Source organism: Anguilla anguilla, chromosome 10 (genome assembly GCF_013347855.1).
Source record: "Anguilla anguilla isolate fAngAng1 chromosome 10, fAngAng1.pri, whole genome shotgun sequence".
In the NCBI taxonomy this organism is placed as follows: domain Eukaryota; kingdom Metazoa; phylum Chordata; class Actinopteri; order Anguilliformes; family Anguillidae; genus Anguilla; species Anguilla anguilla.
The window spans coordinates 10,250,198-10,269,384 of NC_049210.1; the positions used below are offsets into that span (position 1 = coordinate 10,250,198).

The 19,187-nt window shown below is 41.8% G+C and overlaps 1 protein-coding gene across 2 annotated transcripts; it reads left to right on the plus strand.

The window, feature by feature from the left end:
• Positions 1-6,679: 6,679 nt before the first annotated feature.
• On the plus strand, positions 6,680-16,738 carry stc1 (stanniocalcin 1). Of its 2 annotated transcripts, none has more exons than XM_035435767.1 (4): positions 6,680-6,984; positions 13,829-13,971; positions 14,461-14,672; positions 14,769-16,738. In XM_035435767.1, exons 1-4 carry the CDS (start codon positions 6,870-6,872, stop codon positions 15,052-15,054), a joined length of 756 nt encoding a protein of 251 aa, XP_035291658.1. In that variant the 5' UTR covers positions 6,680-6,869; the 3' UTR covers positions 15,055-16,738. The 2 variants fall into 2 exon arrangements, with proteins under 2 accessions (XP_035291658.1, XP_035291659.1); XM_035435768.1 differs by having other exon boundaries at positions 13,832-13,971.
• Positions 16,739-19,187: the final 2,449 nt, after the last annotated feature.

Below are 19,187 nucleotides of genomic sequence, written 5' to 3' on the forward strand. Positions count from 1 at the left end.
TGAAAACGGCCTTTCAATCATCTGCCTGTTAATAGCATTGGTGTGTGTTATCTGATGGGGGGCAGCCCGCCGCTGAGCGCCATGCTATCTCACTCCCAGCATCTAGCGGCTCCCCTCCAAGGTGCCCAGACCCATGGCTCCACAGCACAGTGCACACCCCGCTGATAGGGAGTCTTCCATTTAGGCGGCTGATCATCGGAAGGGTTTCTTTAGCACACACACACATGCATATACACATGCATACAGACACGCACATGCACATACACACACGCGCAAGCATACAGACACACGCACGCATACACACACGCGCGCACACACACACATACACACATACACAAACACACGCACACACACACGAAAACAGACTTCATATTCCATTTGCAGTGTGACGCACATATTCCTCACTTCCTGCTCTTTATTTGCAGTTTTAAAGGGGCATCAGACTTTAAATCAGACCCTCTCTGCAATAATAGCCTGATCATCTCTGGCGGGGGGGGGGGGGGGGGGACATTCTTAACTTTCCAGTGTCACCAGCTCTATTAAAATGTTCAGACATGTTACCTTGCTGGGGCAACAGTCTTGCAGGTTGTTGAAACGCCGGCAACACCACGGCAGGGACAGGCGAGGACAAACGCAGGACTCCAGGGAAGGAGCAGAAAGGTCGCCCCGTAAGAGTGAGCCCCGTGCATTCGCACGCGTGACTTCGCCAGTGTCGTGTCACTGTCTGTTAGAGGCATGCAGAGCGAGCCGGCAGCACGGGCACCCTGACTGAGGCTGGCCTCACAGTCCAGCGACATCCTCAACTAAAAATACGCACCTGCTCGGGGACAGACTCCAGCGCAAGCCTTCCTGCTCAGACACCGATGACCCCCTCGTAATCAAACCCGAAATACACTGAAATATTTGGGAAAACACTACAATTATTTACAACAGGAGAGTGGGCTGAACTAATAATGTAAATGCTGTCATTGGCATGTATGTATAAAGTTAATTTAACACCAAATCCTTACCAAGAATACACAGGGAACAGTATTAACTAATCAAATATTTATTTTGCTTCTTTCTTTTTTTTTGTTGTTTGGACTGGATGTTCCTTGTCAAGGAAAACAGCCCAGTGATTCCATCCCCCTGGTTAATGGAGATGAATTAATTGGCCCAAGAATTCAATTTCAGTAACGGAGCCGCCCAAAACTGAAACTGATGCATTAACATTGGCCAACATTCTTTATGGTCATAGATAGACTATAGGTCTACTTTAACTCAGCACGTTCCTGACATACATCTTGGTTTATCAATGCTCCTAAGTCAACAGCAGAGATTTACTGTTCCTGGTACTCTGATTCGTTCTTGGCCAGAGCACCACAGGGTGATGGAAAGTAAAAAAGCAAAGATTCAGCAAAGAATGAGACAGAAATTTTATTGCAGTGTTTCTTGGGTTTTGGCTGGTCATGTCATCCCAGAGAGTGTGTTTTTCCAGGGAGTTGTGTTGAGAAATGTTGAGAATTTTGTATGCTTCCTATTGTAAGGTCCCTCTAAATTATGGCACGGCCTCCTTGGTGAAGCATGTCGGCAACTACTTGTGTCTCCTCCTCCATTCACCTCTCACCTGTTCTTTGTCTATGTGTATCCAACCCAGTCCCTCTAGTGGACATGGACAGACTTACAGTTTACTCGCATTGCTCAAACCTGAGACAATGGAAGGCCACCCAGCATTATAAGTGGAGTATGTATACCAAGACTGCGATCCAGTGGGTCATTTAAATATTTATGTGCACAGGGGCTGCCTCCTCTGCAAAACAAAAGCAGGGTCATTGTTATGGTCTGTCGCTGGTTACACTTGTATAAATATTGAATAGTACAAATAAAGTTGGAAATACCATAGCTTAGTCATAGAATAATGTTTAGTGTCTTTGTTGGATGTTTTCATGAGTGCATGCAGGTGTTTTTCTGTGTGTGTGTGTTTGTGTGGAGGCGTGTGTGTGTGTGTGTGTGTCTGTGTGTGTGTGCATGCGCATACATGCTTGTGTGTGTATACATGCATGCTTGTGTGTGTACATGCATGTGCTTGTTTGTGTTTATGTGGGTGTGTGTGTACACATACATGTGTGCATGTGCTTGTTTGTGTTTATGTGGGTGTTTGTATTTGTGTGGGTGTGTGCGTGTACACATGCGTGTGCTTGTATGTGTTTGTGTGTCAGCGTGCAGGCACATACATGCATGTGTGTGGTCTTTTCCACACAGACCCAAACTCCTCAGATGGTAAAACTGTTCAGAAGGTAATTGTTCTCAATTACCTTCCTGACTTTTAGCTTCTCACAGCAAGTATTTGTTTAATGTTGTTTTGAACATTACATTAACTGCTAGACAGCAGCTGAGGCAAGTACCTGTACTAGACCATTAACCATCTGAGAAAGAACAATGGGTAAATGACCTCATGATGTAAGAGGCAGCCAGACTGCATGCACACTGATGCAAACTATGCAAAGCTTCCACGTGCTGCCGTACTAGTTGAGCAAATACTCGGTCATTGTAGCAGATTTGCCCTGTCTTTGAACCTTGTCCACTTCCCTCCCACAATGGAGCATACTGTACAGTACATGTGCGATAAAAATAAGAACAAAAAAAAAATCTATACAAGTTTTGGAAATATACGAAATAATCTACCCGCCAAGCAAAAGTATTCATAACTATCCAGCCTGCCCTGTATTCAGACAACTGAAAGACTTCTGACGTGGGTTAGTAGTTCATGAGGACCTTAGACTGAAATATCACACACAGTCCACTGGCATGTTGTTACACTGTGAGACAGTCAACAACTGCTCTGGAACAGTAAACAGTAAAATGTTAGATTTTGTAAAATGGCACGTTTGACATATGTTAATGTGTAAAATACAACAGGTTCTCTTACATTTTCAGTTATGCTGAGGGTCAAGGCAGTTTATCAGTTTCAAAAGTACACCTCAATAGTAATAACTTACTTTGTTGTGTATAGCACTTCAGTAATATGAGAAAACTAAAGAGGCTGAATCACCATAAGGTATCCTTATCTTGAGACAAGACAGTGGCTTTGTAATAGATGAACTTACTAAGTACTGATCAAAAGCACTTTTGGAAACATAAAACTCAGTGTAACAACATGAGCCAACAGCTACCTCAGCATCTCTTCCTGACAGAAGACCACCCCTGGCAGATCAACCAGTCGTCGCCACAGTCGTAACTGTAACTGGACTGCCATACTGGCCTTGCCCCAATGAAGGCTAGTTGCCAAGCAGAGCTTTGGAACCTTTCCAGCTCATAATGATGCTCTCGGATTAAACAAAAAAGAAAAAAAAAAACTTGTCACACCACAAATGGCCAAAGCCGTCTTTGCAAAACAGCCCTTCAGAAAGCATTTGAAATGTTTTTTTCTTTGAAATAGGCTACTAAGAAGAAAAACAAGACTAGTCCAAAATATAATGCAGAGTAAATATGTATGGTTCGTTTCTTTAGCTTAAATGGGACAAGGAGCGCTTGTGTGCATGCGTGTGTATATGCGCACAGATGCATGTGTCTGTAGTCCCATGTGGAAGGGATGGGGAAGGGGACCGTATGCCCTGAAAGAATTTTCCAGTAAACAGTGGCTACATAAAAGACAAAAAAGCTATTAAATTGGTTAAGTGCTTCAATTTCTTAAGCAGAACAAGATGTTGTAGTGTTTCTTTTCACCCTCATCGAAGCTAGTTCTGTGTCCTTGGCTTTTCAGGGTTGTGCATGGTTTAAAAAAAAAAAAAAAAGGTTTAGCTCCTGCTAATTTGATTTCTTAGACATGAAAGCACAGTATCACCAGAGCTACTAAAACTGATGAGGGGGTATGTTAATAGAGATTTTCATTTGTTTGATTGTTTGTTCTGTTTTGTGTTCGCAACATTTCCTTGACCTGAGCCATCCAGGGCACTTGCACAAGCACAAACACATGCCTGCACGCACGCACGCATGCACACACATACGCACGCGCTCACACACACACAGACATCCAGAATTGTGGTTTCTTTCCAATGTTCCATTGGACTGCATCCATGCAATTTGTCTTTTTTAGCAACAGAAATAAATAACTGGGCGAAATTTGCTCTGATTTTATGAGTTCTGAAAATTCTAGCCCTTCTTTCACTGTTCCATGACTGAACAATACTTCAGCAAGGTTAAGTGATTAATTGCTCAATGCACAGTGATAAGCTAAGGGAAATCACTTCAAAGCAGAAGTGAAGTCAGATTTTGTAATAGGATGTTATGGTTACAATCACAAAGGTCGGGGTTCAATCCTGTCAGACTTGCACTGCACTCTCAATGGACAAAGAATTCAAGTAACTGCTTCTTTTCCATTATGAGCTAAGAACTTAGTAAATTTTAGAACAAACTGCACTACAACTGAGTACAACCCTAAAGCTTAGGTATGTTCAGATGGGGAGGGGGGGCGGGGTGCATTGTTGAAGCGAGTTAGGTCGTGAGTTTCACATTTAAAATACTATGGAAATGCATGGCAATTACCTATGTGAGACGCCAATAAATTCCAATCATGTCAATTCAGTAAATATTAAAAATAATAAAATAAAATACGATGCATTTTCAAAATATGTATTTTCGACACACTCCAGAGTTTACAACTCCTACATACTTAATGTTCGAATTGCAATAACAGTTTCAATACAGTTGTGTTTTCCTAGTGTTTCGGTGCATCAAAGGGAATTATACGAATTTTCCATCAAACGGGATGTTCATTCATGTCTCTATGAGACGATTATTACTGCTTCCATTCTGTGTGAAAATTTTAGATCAGCCAGAGGCTACCGTAGCTTTATAAGGGAATATGAACGGTTTCAAGGAAAACACACAGCAGTCGTATGAATGGGACACAATACGTGTAAATGCGCAAAAGTGGTGCCGCCTATGTTGTAATATGCAGTAATACAGAGCCAGGCTAGATAGACATATGGCAAATAAACATATACATCCAACCAGAGCACGAATGTATATTACTTTAACGTGCCCAGAACTGCAGATTGAGTTTAAATGTGTTTGAACAGATAAACGGAATTGACACACTGCGTGTGAACATGATATAGAAACATATCTCTTCAATCCTCAGCAGTCCTGCACCACTGCACGTGCCGGCGTTTCTCGTTGTAGACTGGTTAGTTCCCATCGCCGTTTGATTCTGCCCTAAGAACTTTGAAACGGTTGAGAATTAAATCAACAGTGATGGCTTTCCAAACGCCGAACGATTTAAGTCAATAACTAAGTAGTTTATCTCGATGTAAACCACAGTTCGTCTAGCCTATTACAACAACAAAGGTCTCGTTAATAAGTAGCCTACGGTTCCGCTAAATGCCAATGCGATAAAGCTCAAACGATTTGAATAATTTCAGATGGTATTTTTCTAAGACATTTTAAGTACGAAAGAGCTCCGTGCATTTGACTATTGACACTGGCTTGTAAATCGCACACCGATTGTGAGCTACCTTGAAACCAAAGCCCTGTACGCAATTTAAACGGAAATTAAGAAAATACATAGCACTGCTGTCAACGTAGATAAGGACGACAAAACTATCGCATGACACTTCTGTTCTAGTTCTCAATAGGTTAAGTCTCCTGACAGTGCTTAGCCAACGATCAGGATCACGTTCGCAGCACGCGAACTGTTTAAAGAAACACCGGTATACAGCGAATTGGAGCTCAAAAGACGAGAGCGACAATATAGGCTCAAAAATAACGTAGAAGAATCTAAATTGAGAATTTGCTCGCAATAGTAGCCTTGACGTTTTTTTGTAGTTTCCTTGTCATTTAACCAGAACCAAACGTGGGCTGAATTATAGAATCTATTCTTGGACACGAAGAGCTATCTGTATTTTAACCGTTTACAAGTCGACACTGTAATGGTAATCAGAGCGCACGTCAAGCTGTAACATATTACAAATCAATGTAACTCTGATGACTAAGAAATACCATGAGAATCTAACCCTATTTATAATTACTTATGGCAGTAGCCCACTTTTCGTTCTTAAAACTACGGTAGCACAGAATCGGTTGAGACATGACATTCAGAAATGCATTTGGTATAATGTGTAGGTGTGCATACAATACGACAATTTCCTAATATCCTTCTATTTAATCGATTAACCCCCCCCCCCAACCACCCACCCCCTGTCGCCAATAAATCAATAATGTTCATGTAGCTGAAAAAATGAATAGACAAAATACATATTTCTGTGTATAAACTATTAGTGAGGTTGTAGGCTAGGTTTCTTGAGATACCCATAAATCCCTCTCCTGTGCAAAGACATTACTTCAAAATACAATATAATACTGCTGATATACATCCCCGAACATTACCGCGAACATAGTTTATAAAAGATAGCAAAACTTAATATATGTAATTTTACACGCCTGTTTATTAAGGGAATGCTCGAAAGGACCAGTGAAGAGTTGCATTGTTAGACGCGTAAAGATCATGGCTAAAGATAGCCACAAAAAAGTTTCTGAAAGTCACTTTAATTTAGTGGAAAATATTCAATCAATTAAAAGCGGTCACCGGCACTGAGAATGGCTCTGAGATGCTGTGATTTGATTGGACTAACCCGCAGGCTCGTGATGTGTAGCACATTATCATTGATACAGAATGCCTATATAAACTGGAACCTGCGCTCCTTCCAACATGCACACGAAAAAATATATTACTATACAGTATCACAGAAAAGCCCAGAAGAAGCCTTCACAGTGCATAGCCTACCTATAAAATCAGACAATATTAGACTAAACAGATCACATTTTCACCCGGAGTAGAAATCGTGCAGAGACTTTATTCCTTTTCTGCAGATTCTTAACATATATAAACAATGCTTCAGAAGACTGGACTTCTCACGCTGCTCGCGCTCATTGCGTCTGCCTACGAACTGGATCAGAACGAGTCCTTCTCTCCCAGGAGAACACGCGTCGCTGCGAACAGCCCTTGTAAGTAACAGACTTTATCGTACAGTATGCTTTCTTTTCCCTAACTGATGGAAGGTTAATGGTTGCATTATAAAGTTTTACCGTGATTTCTACACTATGTGCACCAATGTACCCCTATAGGTTACTAATGACAATCTACATGATTTTACATGTTTTAAGCTGTTAAAACATACGTTTTCAAAAGTGTGAAAGTTATTATAAGACACTCCACTGTAAAGCCAGTTGAGTCGCTGCAGGAAGCGCAAAACTCTTAAATGAGTCAGCAGTTGATATATTAGCTCCTTATTTGTCACTTAAATATGTCAAGCGTGTGATAAAGAGGTAAAGGTTGTAAATAGCTAAAGGGAATGTATATTTGGTATATATTTAATAGGCAATATATATTTGAAATAAATATTGGTTTAAACCAGGAGTTTAGCCTGCTGATATATTAATATCAACCGGATTCGGTCATTGGATGATGGCCAGTTTAAGCCTCTAGTGAGTTTTCCATGTGATGGTTTGATATTTCGTGGATTATGTGCCAATTTGTTACATTTTTGCAGGAAGATATTTGATCACCATTGGTATTTATAATTTACGCTTTACATTCGCCTATTTATTGCACTATAGTCAAAATCTACATGGAGTGGGAAAGGAATATATCTCTTTAGTTGCCATAGTAGCAAACATGCGTAATATAGAGCCTTAAATTAAAACAGAAAAACCGAAACAGCAGATGCATGCATGAATGCCCCCCTATGGACAGGGAATATCGTCTCGATCCGTTTATAACACGGTACCAGAAATTTGGATTGCAAAAGCTCGTGGATTTTAATTATATTTTCATATTTTATGGGCCGTTTTTCTAATGCAGTACGGAGCGAAATGTGTGCGCGTGTGTGTATAGCAGGGTGAGGTCCAGCACACTGCGGCTTGTCAGTGTCGCCACTCTGCTGCGCGTCTCAGATGAAAGCGCGCGCAAGGCCAAGCGTGGAAGCAGTCTGTTGCCAGCTCCCTCTGAGAGAAGTCTGAGCCAAGCGCCGTAAATCGAGTCAGAGTTTTTTTTTTTAATGGAAGGATGGGAGGGCATATAAATAACGATGAAAATGTTCATCTGAACTATTCTGACTGGATCCTAGAACATCAGAATGCACGAGCAGGAAGCAGAGTGGGCTACACGGAATCAAATCTAGAGCTGGAATTATGTTATGTGCACAGGGGTTGTAAAATTCTTCTCTTAAATACTTGTGTGTTTGCACAGTGCAATTATGCAACCACAAGTATACTCGCTATTTATTTGTAACAGCATGTCTAAAATTATGACTTACCTTTTCAAAGACAAATGCATGTAGTATTACTAATCAACTCCATGATTCTCCATGATTAGTGTACAACCTTAAATGTCATATTTAATAATGAACAACACATATTAACACCAAAGATGTGTTTAACACCTGAATATATTGCGATTTTCTTTTACCAAGTCTAATTTATTGCACAGTAATTCAATAAAAATATGTAGAAAAAATAGTCACTTGCATCACTTTAAATGACACAGTTGTAGAATCAAAAGGCTTTTCCTTTTGGGGGGGGGGGGGGGGGGGGGTTGGTTCAGTGCTTAGTTAAAGAGACAGCATCTCTATGGGCCTCGGAACTAAAACAGTATTTTCTTGCTGATAAATCTGTAAAGGACAAGGGCTGCAGCATATATCCTTCCATCCTCTCCCAATACAGAATCACTTAAGTGAAGTTTGTGACATTGACTGCAAGAGTTCTACACCGCAACTGTTATGGGTGAACAAAGAAATACATGAACAATTGTTTTGCAGCTATTTGGAACCTTCATAACGATTCTGGAACAGTTCTGTGCTTGTTTATGGATGAGCAGTTCCCTGCATTAATTCTATAACATTGCAGCTATTACCATCATGAAAAATACTACATATTTACAACAATACTACAAAAATACTGAATTTAATTGAATACAAGCCATGAAATTGGACTATTAGCATGCCAAATTCATATTTAATAGGAGTAATGGCAGTTAATATGCAACACATACATTTTTGGCTTGCTTGTTAGACATGCAGGATTTCGAACACATTTTAGGTATTTCCAGAGGGCAGTGTGATGTGGACATGCTTTTGGACTTGCTGAACAGAGGATTATCAGCTCATACTGCACAGAGCAGTGCTGGTCAAGAGGAACGTACTGAATTACTGTAAGTAATAAAGAGTGCTGCAAGTTGCCTTACATAGTGTCTGCTAATAAATTGCACACTAAGAATTCATATTGTACAAATGAATTGGGCAAGTAAAATTATTTTTATGCAGATATTACTGTTGCAGATTTATTTCCAAGATACATATGGTTGCATAATGTGAACGCACCGAGAACACAAGAAGTTGCATTGTCTATTGATTCCGCAGAGAGCTTATGTTTGTCCTGACCCCAAACCTGTCATGCTAGTCAGCACATATCAGAACATGACCAGTCATACTGGCAGTAAGTGAGCCAGGTTTTATTTAGGTTTCATTAAACATAATGTCTCCTTATATCGCTGGCCTGCTTTCAGGTGCTACACAATGGAAGTCTATGAAGCGAACAAACTTATCTTGTAAGGCCCTGCCAGAGATCGTCTGCCGGAATCCAAATGATTCTTGTGCTCTTGTGTAAAACAAGCCTTACCTGTGTGGTCTCCTTAAGCCACGGTGGCAATTACACAAGGTCAGGAGAGGGGGAGCCAGCGCAGAGGTTCTTTGGTTGCGTCATGGCCAATCTGTGCCATTTGGCGAGGGCAGAAGCGTGGCAACCCTCACCAGGCCAGGAACCGCTCTGACACACTTTTCAGGCTTCTGCTACATTACACTGATTTAGTGCATATACCCGCCAGGGTTGCATTGCTTTCTCAAAAAGACATCAGCTTTACACTAGAGCTGCTGCTGCATTACTCTGATCGACATGCGCATTACACTAGGGCAGCTGTTGCATTACTCTCAGATGGACATTCACATTACACTAGGGCTGCTGTTGCATTACTCTGATAGACATGCACATTACACTAGAACTGCTGCTGCATTACTCTGATAGACATGCACATTACACTAGGGCAGCTGTTGCATTACTCTCAGATGGACATCCACATTACACTAGGGCTGCTGTTGCATTACTCTGATAGACATGCACATTACACTAGAGCTGCTGCTGCATTAGTCTGATAGACATGCACATTACACTAGGGCAGCTGTTGCATTACTCTCAGATGGACATCCACATTACACTAGGGCTGTTGCTGCATTACTCTGATAGACATGCACATTACACTAGGGCAGCTGTTGCATTATTCTGATAGACATCCACATTACACTAGCGCTGCTGTTGCATTACTCTCAGATAGACATCCACATTATACTAGAGCTGCTGTTGCATTACTCTCAGATAGACATGCACATTACACTAGGGCTACTGTTGCATTACTCTCAGATAGACATGCACATTACACTAGAGCTGCTGTTGCATTACTCTGATAGACATCCACATTACACTAGGGCTGCTGTTGCATTACTCTGATAGACATCCACATGACACTAGGGCTGCTGCTGTATTACTCTGATAGTCATCCACACTAGAGCTGCTGTAGCATTACTCTGATAGACATCCACATTACACCAGGGCTGCTGTTGCATTACTCTGATAGACATCCACATTACACCAGGGCTGCTGTTGCATTACTCTGATAGACATCCACATTACACTAGGGCTGCTGTTGCATTACTCTGATAGACATCCACACTAGAGCTGCTGTAGCATTACTCTGATAGACATCCACACTAGAGCTGCTGTAGCATTACTCTGATAGACATCCACATTACACTAGGGCTGCTGTTACATTACTCTCAGATGGACATCCACATTACACTAGGGCTACTGTTGCATTACTCTCAGATAGACATGCACATTACACTAGGACTGCTGTTGCATTACTCTCAGATAGACATGCACATTACACTAGGACTGCTGTTGCATTACTCTCAGATAGACATCCACATTACACTAGGACTGCTGTTATATTACTCTCAGATGGACATCCACATTACACAAGGGCTGCTGTTGCATTACTCTGACAGACATGCACATTACACTAAGGCTGCTGTTGCATTACTCTCAGATGGACATCCACATTACACTAGGGCTGCTGTTGCATTACTCTCAGATGGACATGCACAGTACACTAGAGCTGCTGCTGCATTACTCTGATAGAAATGCACATTACATTAGGACTGCTGTTGCATTACTCTCAGATAGACATGCACATTACACTAGGACTTCTGTTATATTACTCTCAGATGGACATCCACATTACACAAGGGCTGCTGTTGCATTACTCTGATAGACATGCACATTACACTAAGGCTGCTGTTGCATTACTCTCAGATAGACATCCACATTACACTAGGGCTGCTGTTACATTACTCTGATGGACATCCACAGTACACTAGGGCTGTTGTTTCATTACTCTCAGGTAGACATTTACCACATCTTGAAAGTAATGTGAATTATACTTTTAATTGTCAGTAATAATCAGATGATGACTACTGTCTTTTCACCTGCTCTCTTCATTCTCCAACGCTCTGAAAAAATCAGTTATTCTACAGGTCATATCTGCAAAGCTGACAGTGGTTGTGTTAATGCAAGATTAAGCGTTTTTTTGACACAGAAAAAAAGAGCCAAAATGCTGGGGAAAAGTTAACAACCTTTTATAATCACAGATATACCGAGGTATTTTTTTTTTATTGCAAAGGGTGGTGGCCCAGACTTGAACCACAAAAGAATTACTTGTGTTTCTTTGAGCCAATTGTCTTTCGGTGGCTGGTAATTGTGTTTCTTTACTGGTCATAATATTTACCCAGCTGTTGGTAGCATTACGAGTTTGAAAGAGAAAGAGCTTTATTTGAATGAAATGTCGAAAACAAGATGTTATGCTCTACACTATATGACTAAAAGTATCTGGACACCCCTTGGTCTGGGGCTGTTTTTTTGCGGTTTGGGCCAGGCCCCTTTGTTCCAGTGCAGGCAAATCCTAATGCAATGACATTCTAGATGATACTGTGTGGCAAACCTTGGGGAAGGCTCTTTCCTGTTTCAGCATAGCAATGCCCCCGGTCACGCAGCGAGGTCCATATAGAAATGGTTGTGTCGAGATCGGTGTGGAAGAACTTGATTGGCCTGCACAGAGCCCTGCCCTCAACCACATCCAACACCTTTGGGATCAATTGGAGAGCCAGGTCTAATCGCTCAATCAGTGCCCGACCTCACTAATGCATTTATGGCTGAATGGAAGCAAATCTCTGCAGCAAAGCTCCAACATCTAGTCTAAAGCCTTCCCAGAAAAGTGGAGGTTGTTATAGCAGCAAAGGGTGGACCAACTCCATATTAATGCCTATAATATTGGATGAGATGTTTGATGCCTGGTGTCCACATACTTTTGGCCATGTAGTGTCGCTAGCTTACTCAACTTGAGTCAAATAAAACAGTAATCAGAACACCAAAGCACTGCTTGTACCCCATTTCATTCTGCTAATCCCAATGTTTTACTCCGCTTCTGTTACAAGTGTCATCATAAAATTATACACATCATACATTTATTGTGTTGTTATTGTGAGTTGGCTTATTAGGCTATGGAAAAATAGTTATTTTTCGCAGAATGTAAGTGCATTAATGTGAAAGCAGATTTTGAAATGTCCTGCGTCCCAAAGATGCGGCATTCCATGGGCTAGCCCGACCACTGGCCGAAAACTTTGCCTACTTCATCGGTAGCCTTTCCTGGGGCATTGTGCCGATTACGATACAGTGCCACATCGGAGTAATGCCATCATTTTAGTTACAAATGATAGAAATCTACAGTGCACAACGCTTGTATTTATAATGTTTTTTCATGCCGACACTGGTCAGAATTTTGTGCAGACGGCACAAAATTTGATCAAGGCGACCGCCTCAGAAGTCTCTATGCAGGAAAAACCCAGAGCCCTTGAGAACATTTACTGGGCTGACCACAAGCTGAACTTCAGTGTGTTGTTTTAGTCTCTGCCCTCCTTTAGGACAACAGGAATGTTCATTGCTGGATTTGGGGTTTTTATAAAAAAAGACCTTTTTATGTACTGCCAGAAAAGTACATAGGCTATAGCATGTGCAGCATACATCAGCCTGAGTTCTGAATTACAGCAGTAACATTGCCTCCATGGAAGTATCTGGAACTGCATGCTGTGTACAGTTGGACTACAGTGTTGTGATTACAGATGATTGATTGATTGATTGATACAGCCTGTTGGTATGCTGTGCAGAGGCTCTGACCTGTTGTGTGGGTCGCTATCATCTTGTCACATGTAAAGGAAGCAGTCTGATCGCCTGCCAGAGCTGACAGTCAGTAAAGCCCTGAGCCGCACGGTACTCTCATACTCTGAAGATCAGTTCGTCAGAGTACCACAGGGCACGCGGTCCCAGCTTGAAATTACGTGACTTGATGTATTTGGTTGAGTAAATCACAACTCATTCAGTAAAATGGAAGTGCAGGAATACTCATAAATCGCCTTTCAAGTGGATAGTGATATCACCTAACATGGTGGCCCATCCTTTATACAGGGCCTGACGGAAAACTGATTTGACCGACCACTGTCAAAAAATAATTGTGGGTTTGGCAGCCTGACAAGAAAGCTCAAGCTGGCTGGATGCACTACACAGTTCATCGAAACACTTGAGGGCCAGTGTCGCGCTTGTGTCGGTTGTTGGTTCGCTGTCCTGAGGAATCCATGGGGTGTTAGGGCGTGACGCTTCTGTGACGACCTCCCCTCTTCCCTGTGTGCAGCAGACGTGGCACGCTGTCTCAACAGCGCCCTGCAGGTGGGCTGCGGTGCCTTCGCCTGTCTGGAGAACTCCACCTGCGACACGGACGGCATGCACGATATCTGCAAGGCCTTCCTCTACAGCGCTGCTAAATTCGACACTCAGGTACGGCCTCCCTCTCAGGCGCCCCAGCGAACGTTTCTGAGGTGAAAAGTTGGATAAAAGCAATTGAAGTGCCGCCTAGGCGTTCAGGTGTGAACCTGGCTGCATTTGGTTGAAAAGTCAAAGTCTTCTAGCTGACTCGGATGTAGGCAGGCTACATCTGGGTAAAATCTGAGCTATATTGGGGTTAACCTAGTCGTAGCTTATGCCAAAACATCTCAACCTAGGTTTCCACCTCTACCCATGTGAAAAAACAGTATGCTGAAGAATACCTGAATGATACTATTTTATACTTAAGAATGCTTTAAGTATAACTAAAGTTCATATCAAGTATGCTTAGCATGTGACTGTTTGTCACATGGGCAGATTCCAGCTTTTGCTGACTGGGCTGAGTGCCTCCTCTGACCCAAGCGTGTGTTAAGGTTGAGAATCGATGCTGGGGCAGGAGGAGCAGGGCTCTGACACTGGTTCTTTTTTGGGTGTCTGGCACAGGGCAAGGCCTTCGTCAAAGAGAGCCTGAAGTGCATAGCCAACGGCATCACCTCCAAGGTCTTCCTCACCATCCGCCGCTGCTCCACCTTCCAGAGGATGATCTCCGAGGTGCAGGAGGAGTGCTACAGCAAGCTGGACATCTGCACCGTGGCCCGATCCAACCCCGAGGCCATTGGGGAGGTGGCCCAGCTGCCCAGCCACTTCCCTAACAGGTGAGGACCCGTCTCCCCCCCACCCCCTGGCCCTTCCCCCCCCCTTGCCTGACCCCAGCCCGGCCCCACCCATGACCGCGTCCCATGCTCCCGCAGGTTCTACGGCAAGCTGCTGCAGAGCCTGATGGAGTGCGACGAGGAGACGGTGGACCTGGTGAGGGCCAGCCTGGTGTCCAGACTGGGGCCGGAGATGGCCATGCTGTTCCAGCTGCTGCAGAGCAAGGCCTGCCCCCCGCCGTCCGCCGCCGTGCCTGCTGGGATAGAGGCGCGCGGGGGCTGGAGGTGGCCCGCCAGTTCCCACATGCTCAAGACCCAGCCCAACCTCCGCAACAGGGACTCCAGCCTCTACGCCAAGAAGCGCGCCACTGGTGACAGCTCATAATTACCACGGGAAAAAAAAAAAACAACAACACAGAAACTACGTCCACTGTAACTCCTGCAAAATAAGCAAACAAACCGAAACTAAACTAAAAATAAACGCTCCCGTGAGTGTGTGAGGGCAGTTCACATATGTGCCCTGAAGTAAAAACTGCTTGTATGTCAGGTATATTTGACAGCTTCCTTATATGAATACATCTATTGAACACATGGACCCTAAAGGGCAGTTTACTCTGTGTTTAACTGACGTATTCGTAAGTGAACCTGTGTAAGCTACATTTAACCACAAATAAGGGAAAGACACGCCGATCTGAAGCAATGCTGTTTTTACTTAAAGGTATCATAATTGAAATAGATCACTTATATAATATACTTAATATTTTGTATGTATTTTCATTACAGCAAAGTAAAAAAAAAAAAAAAATACTCTAGCGGATGAATGGGTGATGTAAGACAGATGACCTGTGCTGTAAAATAATGAGCGTAATATTTATTTATGAGCATTCTCTTAAGTACCTAATGACTTCAGTTGTTTGTCTCAGAATATGCAGGTTCCATTTGCCTCCATGTGTTACAGCTATAACAGAACCCCTGGATTGTCACCCATACAGTTCTATGCCACAGGTAGGGGCTGTTTAAAATGTTAGGGGTGGGGGGGTGGGGCTTAATAAGCTGTACGCAGGACTTAACTACAGAAACACCAAAAACCGAAGACTGACCCCACTGCCATATGAAACAGCTGTGAAACATGGTATCTGGCATCCACAATGCAATGCCAGAGAACAGGTGATTATATAGAAGCGTAATATCCCTGGCTAAAAGTTCACTATAAAACCTACAGTGCAAAAAAAAAAAACAGGGTGGACTATGAAATGTGTTGTCAAATTCTGCCAAAAAAAGAAGAATCTATATTCACTTATATGTGCAATGTGTAGCTGTAGTATAACTAATGAGCAAAACATTTCCTGAAGCAGATGTAAGCCACCTCTATGGAATGATGCACAACACACTCCCTGACGAATATGACATAGAGAGGTGGCTCCGAATACACTGACTTGCAGTGTTGATTATAAGGAGAATGACATTACTATTTAAAAGCCTTGTGGTATATTATTAATATTTATTTTCCTACTATATTATTTAATTTTTTTTATTTTATTAAGTTGCCGTGGTTATTAGTTTTTGTATGCTAGTTTTAGGTTATAGATATAGATTTTAAAGTATGGTTGGTGTTGAATCTTAAAACGTTGCCATCCTCCCAGGTGTGTCTTCTGAGGTGACTGAATAGGTTTCATGTTATGACTCTGTGCTGGTCATGGGGGAACACGTTGGCTATTCTAGTCAGGTGACCTTCTTCGCTAGTGTTATATGGGACCATATCCAAAACAACTTATCAAGGGTTGCAACTTGCGTGTGTGGGTCAAGAGGACTAAAATGTGTGTAGGTTTATTACCTTAAAAATCCCAATTGTGTTCGTTGGGGACTTTGTGTACATTTTCCAACTCAGCTCAGTGCATACAGATAAAATGATAATGTGACTTACCCATCGTACTGTACAAGTGACTCTGACAATTCTTTCTGGAATAGTGAACTGCAAAGTGTTTGGTGGATTTATTTTATACACTATGCAATATACAGTGTTTGTGAAGAGCCTGCTCAATCATAAACGTTTGCCTTGGTGAATTTTAGGTAATCATTTCCAACATGTTTTGCAAAGTTGACCTAAACAGAAGAAATATAACTGTGAGCGGTGAGCATTTGTTAATTTTTGCTTGACTAAGGTTAACATTCAACTAGGTTCATAGTGTACGAGGCAAGCATGACTTTAAAGACGACAGCTTTCTGTTCTACGATACCAAATGGTGTGCAAAGTGTAAATAACACACAACACTATGCAATAATCTTTGAAAATGAGGCTCCACCGTAAAAAAAGAAATCCTTAAAAATAGTTTTGCTCTGTATCAGGTCTGTACCAGCTGATGCAAGTGCTAATACAGTAGCAGTTTCTTTGCTCCCATGTACACAGTGAAGAACACAGACAATGCAGTCTGTTTCTAAGGTTCCCAAAGTTATTTTACTTTTTCTTTGCGAAGACATAGGGATTTTTTTGTTGTTGTTGTACTTGTTTTCCTCTTTCTTCATCAGGTAAAATCCTTGCTTCAAATAGCCAAGAAATGTAAGCATTATAAAGAAAAGTGTATATAAAAGCAGAAATATAGAAAATAACTGCGTAGCACAAAGTTTATTCAAGTAAAGATATGCTTCAATTCAAAATGCACTTTGCATCTCGTATGACCACTATATAAGGGCATTTAAACTTTCAGCACTTGTTAATCTCAACCAGGAAGAGAAACAGCAGAAAACCTGTTTTATGTTATCACCGGATATCAGCATATCTCAATAGGTTGGGGCTCCTATATAGCTTATTTACTACACAGTAAAATGTCCAGTGTTAATTCAACTCTAACAGAGTACGTACGAGTCCAACATGGACCATATGTACTCTGTAAGAGTTGGTTTAACACTGAACATTTCACTGTGCATGGTTTGGGTTAATAGGTGTTTCTGAAATGCCTTGAAATGCCTAGAAAATACCTGAACTCAACAGTTGCTGCTAAACCAACGTGTTCACCGCACTGTGCGATGCTGTCAGACTCTGCTTTGACATCCAGCGCCACAGTGGGGACAATTTCTTCATTTCATTATTCAGCTCATTGTATTTTTATGCAGAAGCCAATACATCCATTCAAAAATGTTTTATCAGGGAAATATTTTGATTGAGGCTAAGGCGGGAAAAAATAGCAACCTAACAGGGCAGATCTTTGATGGGTGTAAATGACTCTGTTTCTGGGTAGTTTCTTGCATAACGCCCATTGCCACCTGCTGGTGAACTTATGTTACGATTTCCTTTGGTGTCTCAGTCTCACCTCACACTTTCTGCATATGAATCAAAGACCTGATAGACTTAGTAAACTTCTGAGAATGTATCTTAAATCAAATGTCTGTACTAGAGAGAGGGTGCCCAAACCTAGGTAGTTTATGACAAGCGGCCTCTTGGCTTTAATGGGAATAGAAAAGTGTCCTGATCTGAACTCAAGGGTATCTTGTCAGAGTCGGTGTGACTTATTGAAGCACTTGCTGCAACTAATAACAGATACCAGTGAGACCCTTAAAAAGTTGCCTTTCACAACAAATCAGCCCAACCTAGTTAAATTTTAAAGGTTGGAAATCGATCGGTTTCCTACGAAGTCCGGGGATTTCATTGCAGAGTGGACACCGTGCAGTAAGCATTTGGGCACTATTGTAGCGTCAGCATCTGCATTACAACTCAGTCCACGCCCAGGAGAATCAGTGGGGAAAAAAAGCAATGGTACTCCATGGGTTTGGAACCAATTTATCCCTTGTGAGCGGTTATATTCTGAAGTCATATTAAGGATTGGGCTCCCTGCGTTGTGGATATCTATGGTACTCCTTTCTTTCCTATCAAGACTTGAAATGATTCCCCCCGCATTCAGTAGATGTTATGTTTTGCCAGATGATACACTTCTTTCTGATTTACACTACATGACTTTAATCAAAACCATTGTTTTATGTTTGCCAATCGGTGGTTGGCATCAAAATCAAATCAACTGGCCAATCAATCCTTAAGATTCTTTTTTTGTTGTTGAAGTACATATGTTAAGCATGATTGAACCTTGTGATTTATTTGCACTTTAATATATATATAAATATATATGATTTCTTCTTTGTGCCATTCATTTGCAGCTGTGTATTTAAAATGTTGAAATATACAAATACATAAACTGTGTGTCTTTTGTTCAGCTGATTAAAAGAATAAATTATGATCACATCTGGCATATGGCATCATATTCATTTGGTCTGCTTTCATCACTTCAGTTAGCCTCTCCCTAAACCCTCACACCATAGTCCATGGCTGTTTCAGTGCCTCACCACTGTATATCACACATGACTTAATATGAAACGGAAGCTACCACACGTTTTGATATAGCTATGACTAAGAATATTGTTGCATTTTCGGGAATGTATGTCACAGTCATGTGCACATCGACTGTAATTTCTGCTGACAACAAGTTCACTCCACCAGTCCTGACTGCAGCGATGACATCAAAATGCAAG

Coding starts and splice junctions, on each gene's coding strand:
- stc1 (XM_035435767.1), top strand. CDS start 6,870: ATGCTTCAGAAGACTGGACTTCTCACGCTGCTCGCGCTCATTGCGTCT. Junction 13,972..14,460: donor CTGCTAAATTCGACACTCAG/GTACGGCCTCCC, acceptor TGTCTGGCACAG/GGCAAGGCCTTCGTCAAAGA. Junction 14,673..14,768: donor CCCAGCCACTTCCCTAACAG/GTGAGGACCCGT, acceptor ATGCTCCCGCAG/GTTCTACGGCAAGCTGCTGC.